At 45.3% G+C, this 13,359-nt stretch overlaps 1 protein-coding gene across 10 annotated transcripts in view; it reads left to right on the top strand.

Annotated features, from left to right (window-relative positions):
• The window catches only part of TENM4 (teneurin transmembrane protein 4), an 826,321-nt gene that overhangs the window by 738,337 nt on the left and 74,625 nt on the right, over nt 1-13,359 (top strand). For all 10 annotated transcript variants that reach the window (XM_043875712.1, XM_043875709.1, XM_043875667.1 and 7 more), the window contains one exon: nt 10,066-10,185. In XM_043875712.1, coding sequence (XP_043731647.1) covers nt 10,066-10,185 — 120 coding nt within the window. The remainder of the gene's footprint in view (nt 1-10,065; nt 10,186-13,359) is intronic.

Genomic DNA, 13,359 nt, shown 5'->3' with positions numbered 1-13,359 from the left:
AGCAACACATTTGGCCCAGGAACTGCTAATGAACTTACAGTGCAGTGGTGGTTCAAGAAGTTTTACAAAGGAGACGAGAGCCTTGAAGATGAGGAGCATAGTAGCCGGCCATCAGGAGCTGACCGTGACCAACTGAGAGCAATGACCGAGGCTGATCCTCTTACATATATGTGAGAAGTTGTCCAGGATCTCAACATCAACCATTCTATAGTCATGCAGCATCTGAAGCAAACCAGAAAGGTGAAAAAGCTCAATGAGTGAGTGCCTCATAAGCTGACCACAAATCAGAAAAATTGTCTTGAAGTGTCCTCTTATTCTACTCGACAGCAGACCATTTCTTGATCAGATTGTGACATGCAATGAAAAGTAGATTTTATATGATAACCAGTGATGATCAACGGTTCATCATAGTGGTTGGACCAAGAAGAAGCTCCAAAGCACTTGCCAAAGCCAAAGTTGCACCAGAAAACGGGTCATAGTCACTGTTTGGTGGCCTGCTGCTGGTCTGATACACTACAGCTTTCTGAACCCTGGTGAAACCATTACATCTGAGAAGTATGCTCAGCAAATTGATGAGATACACCAAAAACTGCAATTCCTACAGCCAGCGTTGGCCAAAAGAATGGGCCCAGTTCTTCTCCACAACAATGCCCAGCTGCATGTCATACAACCAATGCTTCAAATGGTGAATGAATTGGGCTACAAAGTTTTGCCTCATAGCCCATATTCAGGTGACCTCTCACCAACTGACTACCACTTAGTCAAGCATCTCAACAACTTTTTGCACAGAAAATGCTTCCACAACCAGCAGGAGGTAGAAAATCATTTCCAAGAGTTCATCGAATCCCGAAGCACAGATTTTTATGCTACAAAAATAAGTAAACTTATTTCTCGTTGGCAAAAATGTATTGATTGTAATGGTTCCTATTTTGATGAATAAATATGTGTTTGAGCCTAGTGCTTCGGCTTCCCAGGTAAAGAGTCTGCCTGCAATGTGGGAGACCCGGGTTCAATCCCTGGGTCAGGAAGATCCCCTAAAGAAGGAAATGGCAACCCACTCCCATATTCTTGTCTGGAGAATCCCCGTGGACAGAGGAGCCTAGTGGGATACAGTTCATGGGGTTGCAAAGAGTCAGACACAACTGAGTGACTTCACTTTCACTTTTGAACCTAGTTATCATGGTTGAAAATTCACAATCCAAAACCACTATTACTCTTGCACCAACCTAATACCAGCTGACAGTCAAATGGCAGAGCTGATATTTCTATTCCTGGTACAAAGTCTGCCTCAACTCCACTACGAAGGATCATTAAAAACAGGAATGATCATTCTCATTAGATCTAACAAAAAGGGAAGCAGAAGACTCAAAATTATCAAAACTAGTTGAAATATTCGTTTTTGTGCGTTAAGCCTTGCACCAAGCATATATTATGCTTTCCAGTATTAGCTGATGATGGTAGCACGTGTGTACAACTTATTAATATAGATATATCCATGGAGCCTGCACAAAATGTTTACAGAAAAGGTGTGTGATCAAAAAGGACTTTCAGAGCCCTGCTCTGATGGTGTGAACTCTGATTTTTTAGGCAGCTAAAACAAATTGAGATCCTCAGTTGTTTAGTTGCATATCTGTGTCAGGTGGTAAGTAGCCTAAGAGGTGAAGTAACTTTCCTGAGTCCTCATGGATAGTAAATGAAATATTTTCTTTAATGTACTTTTTATTTTTTGGCCGTACCACATGATATGTGGAATCTTAGTTCCCCAACCAGGGATTGAACCCACACACCCTGCATTGGAAGCACAGAGTCCTAACTACTGGACCACCAGAGAAATCCCATAAATGAAGTCTTGAATTTGAATCCTGGCTCTTCAGCCACTCTTGTGAGAATGGGCCAGTCCATCCCCTGCCTAGACTTTATTTCCTCACTTCTGCAATGAGAAGTGCTAAGGAGATGATCAGGATGGTGTCTTCTCGCATGTCACGACTAGGTGGAAGACATCAGGCTAGAAAAGCTGGTTGAAGAAATGGAAGCAGAGCCCCAGGATGGAAAGGTCAGAAGAGAAAACTGCAGAGCAGCCCACGTGGCCAGGCTGGAAAGAAGTCGCAGAGGCTGCCAGATGGACAGGGTCAGGCTTTGACTGGGAACCCCCTTGATGGAGGTCATATGACCCTCCATATATGAGGTGGGGCTTCTCATTTGGGCCCACAGAAGGTTCTTACAGGACTTCCCTGGTGGCCCAGACAGTAAAGAATCCACCTGCAATGCAGGAGATTCAGATTCAGTTCTTGGGTTGGGAAGATCTCCTGGAGGGGAAGGCATGGCAGTCTGGTCCAGTATTCTTGCCTGGAGAATCCCCACAGACAGAGGAGCCTTCAGTCCATTGGGTCGCAAAAGAGTCAGACATGACTGAGCAACTAACACACTTTTTTTTTTTTTTTTTTTTAGTTGGAGGCTAATTACTTCACAACATTTCAGTGGGTTTTGTCATACATTGATATGAATCAGCCATAGATTTACACGTATTCCCCATCCCGATCCCCCCTCCCACCTCCCTCTCCACCCGATTCCTCTGGGTCTTCCCAGTGCACCAGGCCCGAGCACTTGTCTCATGCATCCCACCTGGGCTGGTGATCTGTTTCACCATAGATAGTATACATGCTGTTCTTTTGAAACATCCCACCCTTACCTTCTCCCACTGAGTTCAAAAGTCTGTTCTGTATTTCTGTGTCTCTTTTTCTGTTTTGCATATAGGGTTATCGTTACCATCTTTCTAGATTCCATATATATGTAACACACTTTTTTTTTTCAAGGTTCTTACAAGAGGGTAGATGAAGTGTAGTAGGTGCTGGAGAGATCCCCCGTCAGTCAGCATGAGTTAGGAGAAAACAGTTTAAAGGGTTGATACAAGTCAAGCATATAAATCTGTGTAAAGTAGGTAATGCAGAGGAGTGATTTGCATAACCAACAGTGGCAGACGGTAGCAAATGCTCCACAGCAGAGAAAAGGCCAGAGTTGTCTTTGCACCTTGATAGATCCCAAAGGATGATTCCACTTTTCCTGAATACCAGCTTCATTAGCTGTTTCCATTTAATAACAGCAACAACAACAAAAAAACATTCAAGCCTGCAGTTTTTCTTTGCTTTTGTCTGTCTTCTTGTATAATACACACTGAATAAGAAATCTAACTGAATTTCCAGCATTCTTTTTTTTTTTAATTTTGCAAAATTTTAAGTGTACAGAAGAGTAGTAGGGCTGCAGGCAGAAGTGGGCAGATTCTCTCAGGGAGGGAACCAAGGTTTGGGGTGCAGCTAGCTTGTGACCACCTTGGAAGCCCAGCTTCAGCAGCCCTCTGTGCCCTAGCCATATCGCTGTCAAGGTCACGTAGCTCAGAGTTCTTTGGTATCTCCCTCACCTTCAGTTACAGAAACACATCAGTTCTTTATTCATTCAGTAAATAATTTATCAAGAACTTACTCTGCTCCATGCATTCAAATTCCAGGGCAAACCCCTGTGTTGGCAGAGGCTTTTTTTTGCCCACTCAGAAATGAGCATCACCCATGCTTGGTGCTGGCAGTCCAACAGTGAGGGGGCTGTGGTCCCTGTCTTCAAGTAGCTCATGATCTTCTGGGAGATCACAAGATTGCCCGATACCCTGACAACACTCAGAGTCTTTGCAGAGACAGCCCGGGGGTGCAAGTGCTGGGGTACCACTCCAGGTGGGGTCTGAGGATGAGCAGGTGGTTTTCAGGTGAAGAGAATGGGTGGAAGGTTCCATGTAGGGGGAAAATTTTAGAAATAAGTGTAAGCATTGTATGAGCTCCATGAGGATTCTGAAGCCATGTGTAGTAGGGCTGCTTGAGCTGGATTGAGTAGCACCAGATTAAAGCCATCATACATGCCACTTTACATCCAGCTGGGAAAAACTTCAGCCGCATGAACAGATGGGAGAATGGAGGTCCAGAGAGATCAGGTGCACTGTGGGGTCATGCTAAAGTCAGAGCTGAGATCTGACCCCCTGCCCAGGGCTCTTTCACTACAGCCCTCCACTTCTCCCCAGTGGGCAGCTCGGCTGAGTTTTGTATTTGCTTGGTTCTATTTCACAATGGTGTTGTCTCTCCAACACTTCCCTCTCATGATCCAAACCTGGCGACTGTCCCCAGGAAGCAGTCAGGCAGATCTTCCCCATCACTGGCATCAGCCAGGGCACCTCAATTGGGCCCAGAGTGTATGGTTGGGCCAATGCCAGAGTGTTTGACACCCCCCCCCACCCTTGGCCTGGCACGAGCGCTCCTTCCTGGCAGAGTTCACCCAGCCTAATTGCTTGTTTTGTATCCCAGCTGCCTGACATATGCCAAACCCATGTGTTGACTCACTGGTGTCAGACAACTATACTCAGACGTTCCAAATTGGCCTTGGTGAGCTCCAGCCAGCAACTGGGGACTATAATCCATGTATTTCTATAACCCCAGCACCTAACACAGTGCCTAGCTTTGAGTAGATGCCTTGTGTTCTAAATTATGTGAATTTCAGTGAGTGCAGGTGAATAACAGTAGTAAGAAGAAGGACCTGGAAGTACTAGGAGACCTAGCTTTGAGCCCGCTGAGTTCTTTGTTGTATGACCTTGAGCAAGTCTGCTCTCTCTGAACTCCAGTTACTTGATCATTTCTCACCTAATAAGCACTCAAGGAGAATATCGCATGCTTACCCAGCCCTCGGGGATGGAAGCACGTGGGATAGCTGTGCAAATGTGAATAGTATCACTGGATGACAGCCACATCGTGGAGACATACTTGGAAGGTTTAGAGCAGCCTAGCAGAGGGGTGATTAATTGTGCCAGGAAGAGTTGGCAACAGCCTCTCCGAAGTGATGAGAGCTTAGATGGGACCCCACGAATGAGTGGGAAATAACCCCGTTATGCCAAGACAGTGACCACAGAAAAGCAAAACACGTCAGCTGTAGGACTGATGGAAAGAGGGCCATATGAGCCAGCCAAGAAGCCAAGTTGTTGGCAGTGATTTTCACCCTGCATTGGTGATTTCTCACCAAGGCGATCTTCCATTACAGAATTTCACAGTCAGAGCAGCACCTATTTCTGAGATGCACTGATCCTTAGTATGAGGGTCCGTCTTCCAGTGGTGGACCAAGCTGGCTCATACCAGTTCACGGGGACTGTTTATTAAGTGTTCAGGAATTCTGCAAGCTAGTTCTTAAGCACAATAATTATTTTAAAAACTACATAACATCACAAATTATATTAAAAGCCAAGGTAATAAATAATCAAAACTTACCACTTCCTGGTTATTTCACTGTTTCATCATCATCTTTGTTCTAGAGTTTATTTAGGTCTCTTGTGTCTCTGTGATGGAAATACTGCTATCTCATGGTGTCCTGTTGGCCATCTCTTCCCAACTCTGGATGTGGTGGCATCTCATCGGTAGTATGGAATCAGCTATGGTGGAAGTCTTTACACCACAGAAATAGGCAAATGCCGCAAGTTAAAGTCACTTTTCTTTGGAAAGCCAGTTGTTAAACATTCGCCACTGACCCAATGGTGGTATCCGATAAATACCTGGATGAAGAAAGAAAGCATTTGGGAGCCCAACACCCACATCTCTTCAGACCTCCCTAGACAAAAACACGAGGCAGGAGATACATTTCGAAGAACCATCCATGGAGCAGACTCCCCCAACCTCCGTTGTTCCATGGAAGACTTTATGTTGAACTGGGCTTTTCTTGACAACTGAAAGTCATGGTCAAATTGAAGGAGGATGGAAGTGTTTTTCTCCAGGACTCAATTTCTGAGCCAAATGCCTGTTTCGGCAGGAGGCCTCTGTGGCCCACTGGGGTACAGGGAGTCAACTTAATCTTCTCCAGAATCCAAGGCAATCCACAGGAGCCCAGGCTGAAATTACATCTGCTCGGGCTTGCCGAGGTGGAGGTGACGTGATGGCCAAATGGTGCTGATTTAATGTTGCCCAATTATCAGGAAATCCCTGAAGGGAGATAAATCAGAGGCGGCCAGCCTGCCTGTGGATGAGGGGCAGCAGCCAGGGCAGCCCCCCAAAGGAAACCATCCCCAGAGGGCTGGTTATTGTCCAGACAGACTCAGAAGGCACATATGTCAGGGGGAGGCTGGAGAGGAGCCAGCACCAGGAGATGCGATCTGTTAGTAATTCTCTAGAAGGACAGAGTTCCAGCAAATAAGAAATCCAATTTTCCTCCATTAGAGAAAGCATCTCTCAGTACTGGCTGAATACAATTGAAGGAATAAATCTTTCCCATTAGAGGAGAGATAATTTTAGCTAAATATATTGGGAGACCTTCAGAACAGGACAGAGAGTCTTTGCCTGAGCCTCACCTGTTTAACTTGCTTGCCATGTAATTACATTTAGACCAAGGGCCTCGGAAGGAAACCACTGACTGAATTAACATTAACCAGATTGTGGGGGGGTCGGGGGGTGGGGGGGAAGGGAGGTGGGCCGGGGGGCGGGGGCGGTGAGGCGCTCAGTGCATTGTGGGTAATCATCCCTGCCTTCAGAAAGGATAAGCTCACACCATCGAGCCCAGCTGCTTACAAGCCTGGTGTTAATTGCTTTTCTCATCAAACAGAGAAAAGTTTATCACTCTAGGAAGCTAGAGATGTTGGTACCTAATAAAGCAGAGGCAGAGTTTGAGATCTTTCTTTTTAGGCCTCTTCACTAGCTCTTCCCCAGGCCAGAAAAAAGCCTTCCCAACTGAGGTGAATGGAGAAGGTGATCTGGACATCTGCGCCTACATCTCTGCCTAAGATTTGTCTTGTCCGCGAGGGCTGTCTCCCCAGCACCCTGATCCCTTAGGACCTTGACACCAGTGAGCATCTCCACATCCACCCATTGGCAGTGGTGTGCAGACTGGTCTAGAGTTGGATCCAGAGCTGAGGCCTGGACTTCAGGGCTGGCTCTGCCCCTACCTCCCTGTGTGGATGGAGCAAATACCATGACGTCTGTGGACCGAGTTTCCTCCTCTTCCGCTAACTCAGTGATTTTCTTTCTTTTTTATTAGTTGGAGGCTAATTACTTTACAATATTGTAGTGGTTTTTGCTATACATTGACATGAATCAGCCATGGATTTACATGTGTTCCCCATCCCGATCCCCCCTCCCACATCCCTCCCCATCCCATCCCTCTGGGTATTCCCAGTGTACCAGCCCTGAGCACTTGTCTGTGAGTTTCAAACTTGCTTTCCTCTGGCTTCTCCAAACAGTAAGACTCCACAGAATTGCCTTCAGGACCATCCCAAGTGGAAAAGGTTGCCCCACCCCTACTTCATCTGGAGATTTTGTTTTTAGTGGTTTTCCACTTGGGGATCCTTATAAAACATCATCTGCTAAGAAGATACTGTTTCTGAAATATTTGAAAAACATCATTCTAGATGATCTATGATTGTTCCACTTATTTACTCAGTTCACTGTTTATGTTTGTTTAAACAATCACCTCCTTGAAGAGGGACATGGAAACCCACTCCAGTGTTCTGGCCTGGAGAATCCCATGGACAGAGGAGCCTGGTGGGCTATAGTCCATGGGGTCACAAAGACTCAGACATGACTGAAGCAACTTAGCACACACGCAAACAGTCACCTAGTACTAGTTAGGCATTTCCAGTTGCTCTAGAGAGAGAGAGAAAAAAAAAGAGTAGACTTTGACTGTGGCCTTAAAGAGCTGGTGATCCAGTGGAGAGGAGAAACGTGTACTGTGTGGTAGGGCATCAAGGGGTTTGTACCAGGTTTCAGAAGAGACTGTGACTGGTGCTAATTAGGGGCATCAAAAAAGGCTTCAGGGAAGAGGTGCTGTTTGAAGCTGGGTCTTTAAGGATGAGAATGTGGGGAGAGGGTTGCAGGATAATGACATCTGAGGAAGATGGAGGAACATTGCAGATACACAGAGGCTTTAAACATTTGTCTGACAAGTCTATGGCTTGTTGCCTGGAATATAGAAGGAGAATAGGGAGGTGGTGTTGGGAGAGGTGCCAGGTTCCAGAACCTGCTCCGAAGGGAGCTCAGCTTTTGCCCTTCTCCTGTCTCCTGAGCCAGGTGAGAGGAAGTGCCCTCCATCCTGGTCACTTTCTTCAGTGTCTGCTTCCAGTGAGACTATTGTGCCAGCAATAACCACTGTCATGTATGGAGTTACTCTGAACATGGATGAAAAACAGAGAATCAAAGAGCTGTGACCAAGCTGTGACCAAGTCACATGACTCCAAATTCATATGCATAACTATACTGTAGGGTTTCTCTGGTGGCTCAGGTGGTGAAAGAATCTGCCTGCAATGTGGGAGACCCAGGTTCGATCCCTGGGTCGGGAAGATCCCCTGGAGAAGGAAATGGTAACCCACTCCAGTATTCTTACCTGGAAAAGTCCTTGGACAGAGGAGTCTGGCAGGCTACAGTCCATGGGGTCACAAACAGTTGGACACGACTGAGCAATAATGCAACACAGACAACTATACTGTACGGTCCACTTGGATCAGTCATCTCCTTACACCGTTGTACGGTGTCTGTAGAAGATAACCTCTAAGTGAGATATCTGAAAATTTTTCTCGATAATAATTCTTTAGAGAACAGTTTGATGACTTAGTAGGTTACTGCAAAAGTAGTTGTGGTTTTACATTGTTGAACTTTGCCGTTTGATATTGGGAATACATTCTGAAATAAATGTGGTTTGTTATACATCATTTTAATGCATATTCCTGACTTTATGTATTTTGCTAGTGACTTATTAGTTGCTGCTTATTTTTACTTATTTTATACTGTAGAAATGATGTTAGACAAAAAGCAAATTGATGCGAAATTTTTTATTCGAGTTCAAAATGGGTCATAAAGCAGCAGAGACAACTCACAACATCAATCATGAATTTGGCCCAGGAACTGCTAACAAATGTACAGGGCAGTGGTGGTTCAAAAAGTTTTGCAAAGGAGACAAGAGCCTTGAAGATGAGCACAGTGGTCGGCCATTAGAAGTTGACAATGACCAGTTGAGAGCATTATCAAACCTGATCCTCTTATAACTGCGCAAGAAGTTGCCAAAGAACTCAACATTGACCATTCTATGGTCATTCAGCATTGGAAGCAAATTGGAAAGGTGAAAAAGCTCCATTAGTGGGTGCCTCAAGAGCTGACTGCAAATTTTTAAAAAATTGTTGTTTTGAAGTGTCATCTTCTTTTATTCTACACAACAGTGAACCATCTCTCAATCAGATTGTGATGTGCAATGAAAAGTGGATTTTATACAACAACCAGTGATGACCAGCTCAGTAATTAGACCAAGAAGAAGCTTCAAAGCATTTCCCAAAGCCAAACTTATACCAATTAAAAAAAAAAAAGTCATGGTCACGGTTTGGTGGTCTGCTGCTGGTCTGTCTGCTTCACTAGAGCTTTCTGAACCCCAACAAAAGCATTACATCTGAGAAGCATGTTCTGTGAACCGATGAGATGCACTGAAAACTGCAATACCTGCATCCGGCACTGATCAACTAAAAAGACCCAATTCTCCATGGTAACACCTGACTACACGGCACACAACTATCAAAAGTTGAATATATTGGGCTATGAAGTTTTGCATCATCCACCATACTCACCAGATCTGTCGCCAACCAACTATCACTTCTTCAGGCATCTTGACAACTTTTTGCAGGGAAAACAATTCCACAATCAGTAGGAGACAGAAAATGCTTTCCAATATTTCCTCGAATCCCAAAGCACAGATTTTTACATTACAGGAATAAACAAACTTATTTCTCATTAGCAAAAAATGTGTTCATTGTGACGGTTCCTATTTTGATTAACAAAGATGTATTTGAGCCTAGTTATAATGATTTAACATTCACAGTCAGAGGCCATATTAACTTTTGTACTAATCTAAAAAGATTGAGGCAGTAAATTAAAAAAAAGTAGTGTTTATCCTGAGTGGAATCCATGAGCCCCTAGGTGCCGAGATATATCTGAGTGACCTGCCTTCTGTCTTCTTACCTGCTAGCCAGGGTTCTAGCATCATAACTAGGTCATGTTATTCTCTCTCTTCTACCCACAGGCATGCATGTGTCATTCGTGGTCAAGTCATGACATCAGATGGGACCCCACTGGTTGGTGTGAATATCAGTTTTGTCAATAACCCTCTCTTTGGATACACGATCAGCAGGCAGGATGGCAGGTAAGAGGACTTTTGGCAACCAGAGCTAGTAAAGACCCTGTACTCATGGTCTTGCCAACGTAGCTGCTGCTGGAATGATATTGTGCAGAGAGGATGGGAGCTGGAGTCAGAGGACCTGCATCCATGTGCCCAACCCTGCAACTCACTCGCTGTGAGTGAGGTCTTGTAGCTGACTCTGTCCTGAGTCACCTTGGCTCTAAATTAAGCAGTTTTTTTCTTATTTGGTTCTCAGAGTAAGCACTAGGTACCTTATATATATTTTCCTGTTTCATAGCTTATGATATAAAATACTGTCACATGGACCATTTTCTACAGACCAGACAGCTCCTAAAGTCTTAGCATTCCTGCTGCATGGTGCCCATCTGCAACCACCTAGGTCTATGGAAGCTACTGATTGATAACTGAACTCTGACCTTCAGATCCCTGTGAGGACCTTTAGTTTACCAGCGTGAATGAAGTCAAGTCTCTCTGATCACTCTAGCTCCCCCATTTGCTGGCCATGTGTTCTTGGACCCATCTCCAAGCCTTTCTTGGCCTCACGTTCTTCATCTGTTAGATGGTCCCTGATATTATCATTCTTACATAGCAGCGGTCAGTATTCAATTCTTTGATAGACAAACGCCATGCGCATAATAGGTGTTTAATAAGTCTTAGTTCCCTGCCCCACTCTGGTTCACCCTGTATCTTCAGGGTCTAACACATAGTAAGTATACAGTAAATATTAGCTATTTATTAAAGTTACAAATTAAGAAGGTGATGATTCCAGTGCAAGCCATAAGACTATTTCAGAGAGAAGGGGAGGGAAAGGAGGAAAGCGGGATATTTAGGCTGTCAGTGGTGACAAGTCCTCTATTTTTAATAAAATCAGGTGGTGGCAGTCCATCTGGCTAAGTGTGGGCCCATAAGGTTGATTTTCACTCTGTGTTGGAAATTGTGCTCCAGCCTGATTGATTTTAGCGCCTCTTTAATCCAATCTCAGATGTGAACGTGTCCTGGCCGAGGTGATAATGAAGTAGAGGCTCATCTGTTTGTAGACATGTGTGCCTCTTAGATGGGACTGACATGCTCGGCATGGGGAGCCCACTCCCCCCTCCTCCCCCTCCCTGTGAATGGAAGAGGTTGGCGGCCAGTCCCCAGGGGCCATCTTCCCCAGGCCAGGCCACCGATCCCCAGAAGCACCTCAGCGTAGACTCACGCTATAGCACAGAGGAGTCTCCTCCCTCCTGGTGTTTCTACCACCTTCCACCTTTGGGCTGCCTGCTTTATGGAAATGGCAGATGTGAGCACTTGTAGGCAACAGGTATCCTGACTACAGTATTACCTGCTGTGAGACAGTCATCAGAAAGGAGTCATGGGGACTGCTTTTTTTTGCCATAAAACTTGTCCAGGAAACTTCCCAGGTGGTCTAGTGGTTAAGACTCCGTGCTTCCACTGCAGGGGGCAGGAGTTCAATCCCTGGTCAGGGAACTAAGATCCTGTATACTGCACAGCATGGCCAAAACTTCTTTTTTTTTTAATTAAAAAAAAATTAAAAACTCATCCATCGTTCTTGTGAGATGGCAAATCATCCATCCTCGGCGCACTGTGCTTGGTTAGGACGGGTCCATAATGCACACCAGAGTCCACTAAGTTCGGTGGGCCTGGGGCAGTGCCCACTTAGCACCTCCAGGCTTTGATTCCTCCTGCTGTGCTGTCCCTGCATCTCTACATGAGAGCATGGTGGTCCTGGGTGGTGTCAGTCATATTTCCTGCACCAGCCAACGAAATCACACCAGAGTAGCCAGACTCTGCCATAACCTAGAGCTTGAGTTTCAGAACACTTCTTACCAGTGCATTTATGGGGCTTACATTTTCTTCCCATCTCAGACACTACATAATGTATGGGAAAGTCATTACTTATTCTCTAAGCGCTACTTATTCTCTGAAGAGCCCTGTTTGTTATATGTGAATGGGGAGCATCTTGCCAATTTCCCTCCCCTTTGTCCCTGACTCACCTTCTCTGTTACCTCTCACACCCAGGAGACACTGAAAGGCTGGAGACACAGCCTGGAGATGATAATATATGCAAGTCCACGGACCAGGTCCAATTCATCTTTGTATGCCTCACTTTCGCTGCAGGCACTTTGCCTTTACCCAGATCCCCACCCCCTCCACACTTACACACACACACCCTCACACTTCACACACACACACACACCCCATGCTGAAATGCCAGACCTCAAGTCGTAAGAAGATTTCACAAACAGAAAACAGTAGCAGGGAAGCTAGCCAAACAGATCATTAGAAAGATGGAAAATAGAAGTCATGAAGAAAAATTTTAGAAGAATTAGCAGACAAGAGAGGCAGCTCAGACTCACTGAAGCACAAAGCCCAGGGAATGGAGCCCAGCGCTTTCCTCATCCATTATCTCATCTATCTAATTAATAACTCAGCCAAGTAACAAGGATCACCAACTTCATCTCAGACGAGGAGACTGAGGCTCAGACAGGTGATGTAAGTCTCTTACGGGCTAAGCAGCAGTGCTATGACTGGCCGTCACTAAGTTTGGGCTTCATATGAGAAGCAGGCCTTCCCTTTGAGGTCAGAATCACATCCGTGTCTGCAAGGTTTCCCTTCAGATGAGTGGGACTGGCTCTTGGCAGCAGCCACCCCCAGCTGGCTCATGGCCTTGAGAAAGTGTCTTTTCATTTTCTCTTCTCTCCCCCTCCACACTCATCCTCATGTGAAGGGAGCTTGTAAGTCAGGCCACAGTTCTGCTTGACAGTTAAAAATGTTCCGTCACCCTCTTCACCTGGAACTCCCACAACATTGTTAATCGGCTATACCCCAATACAAAATGTTTTTGGTGTTAAAAGAAAATGTCCGGTCAAAGTACAAATGCTGTCATTTCTGTGACAGAAAACTTGTTCCCTGGCTGTTTTCCCCAGACAAAGCCAACACCTAAACTCGTAGCTGAAAATAAACACCTTCCCTGGGTTTTCTCCGTCATTATGTATTGAAGGATGGGGGTACCCAACTTCCTCTACACAGGGTTTGCAGAACCCAAAGGGGCTCAGTGAAGAGCAGGCAAGGCAGATAAAAAGCTTCAGCATAACACAGAAAAGTCAGGCTTTGGACTTGGGAACCCGAATCTGAGGGCACCATCTACCAAGAGCAAGATCTGATGCCAGTTCA

This window comes from Cervus elaphus, chromosome 2, assembly GCF_910594005.1.
Source record: "Cervus elaphus chromosome 2, mCerEla1.1, whole genome shotgun sequence".
Classification (NCBI taxonomy): Eukaryota; Metazoa; Chordata; class Mammalia; order Artiodactyla; family Cervidae; genus Cervus; species Cervus elaphus.
Note: the sequence above shows the minus strand (reverse complement) of the source record. Positions and strands in the feature narration are given on the sequence as shown.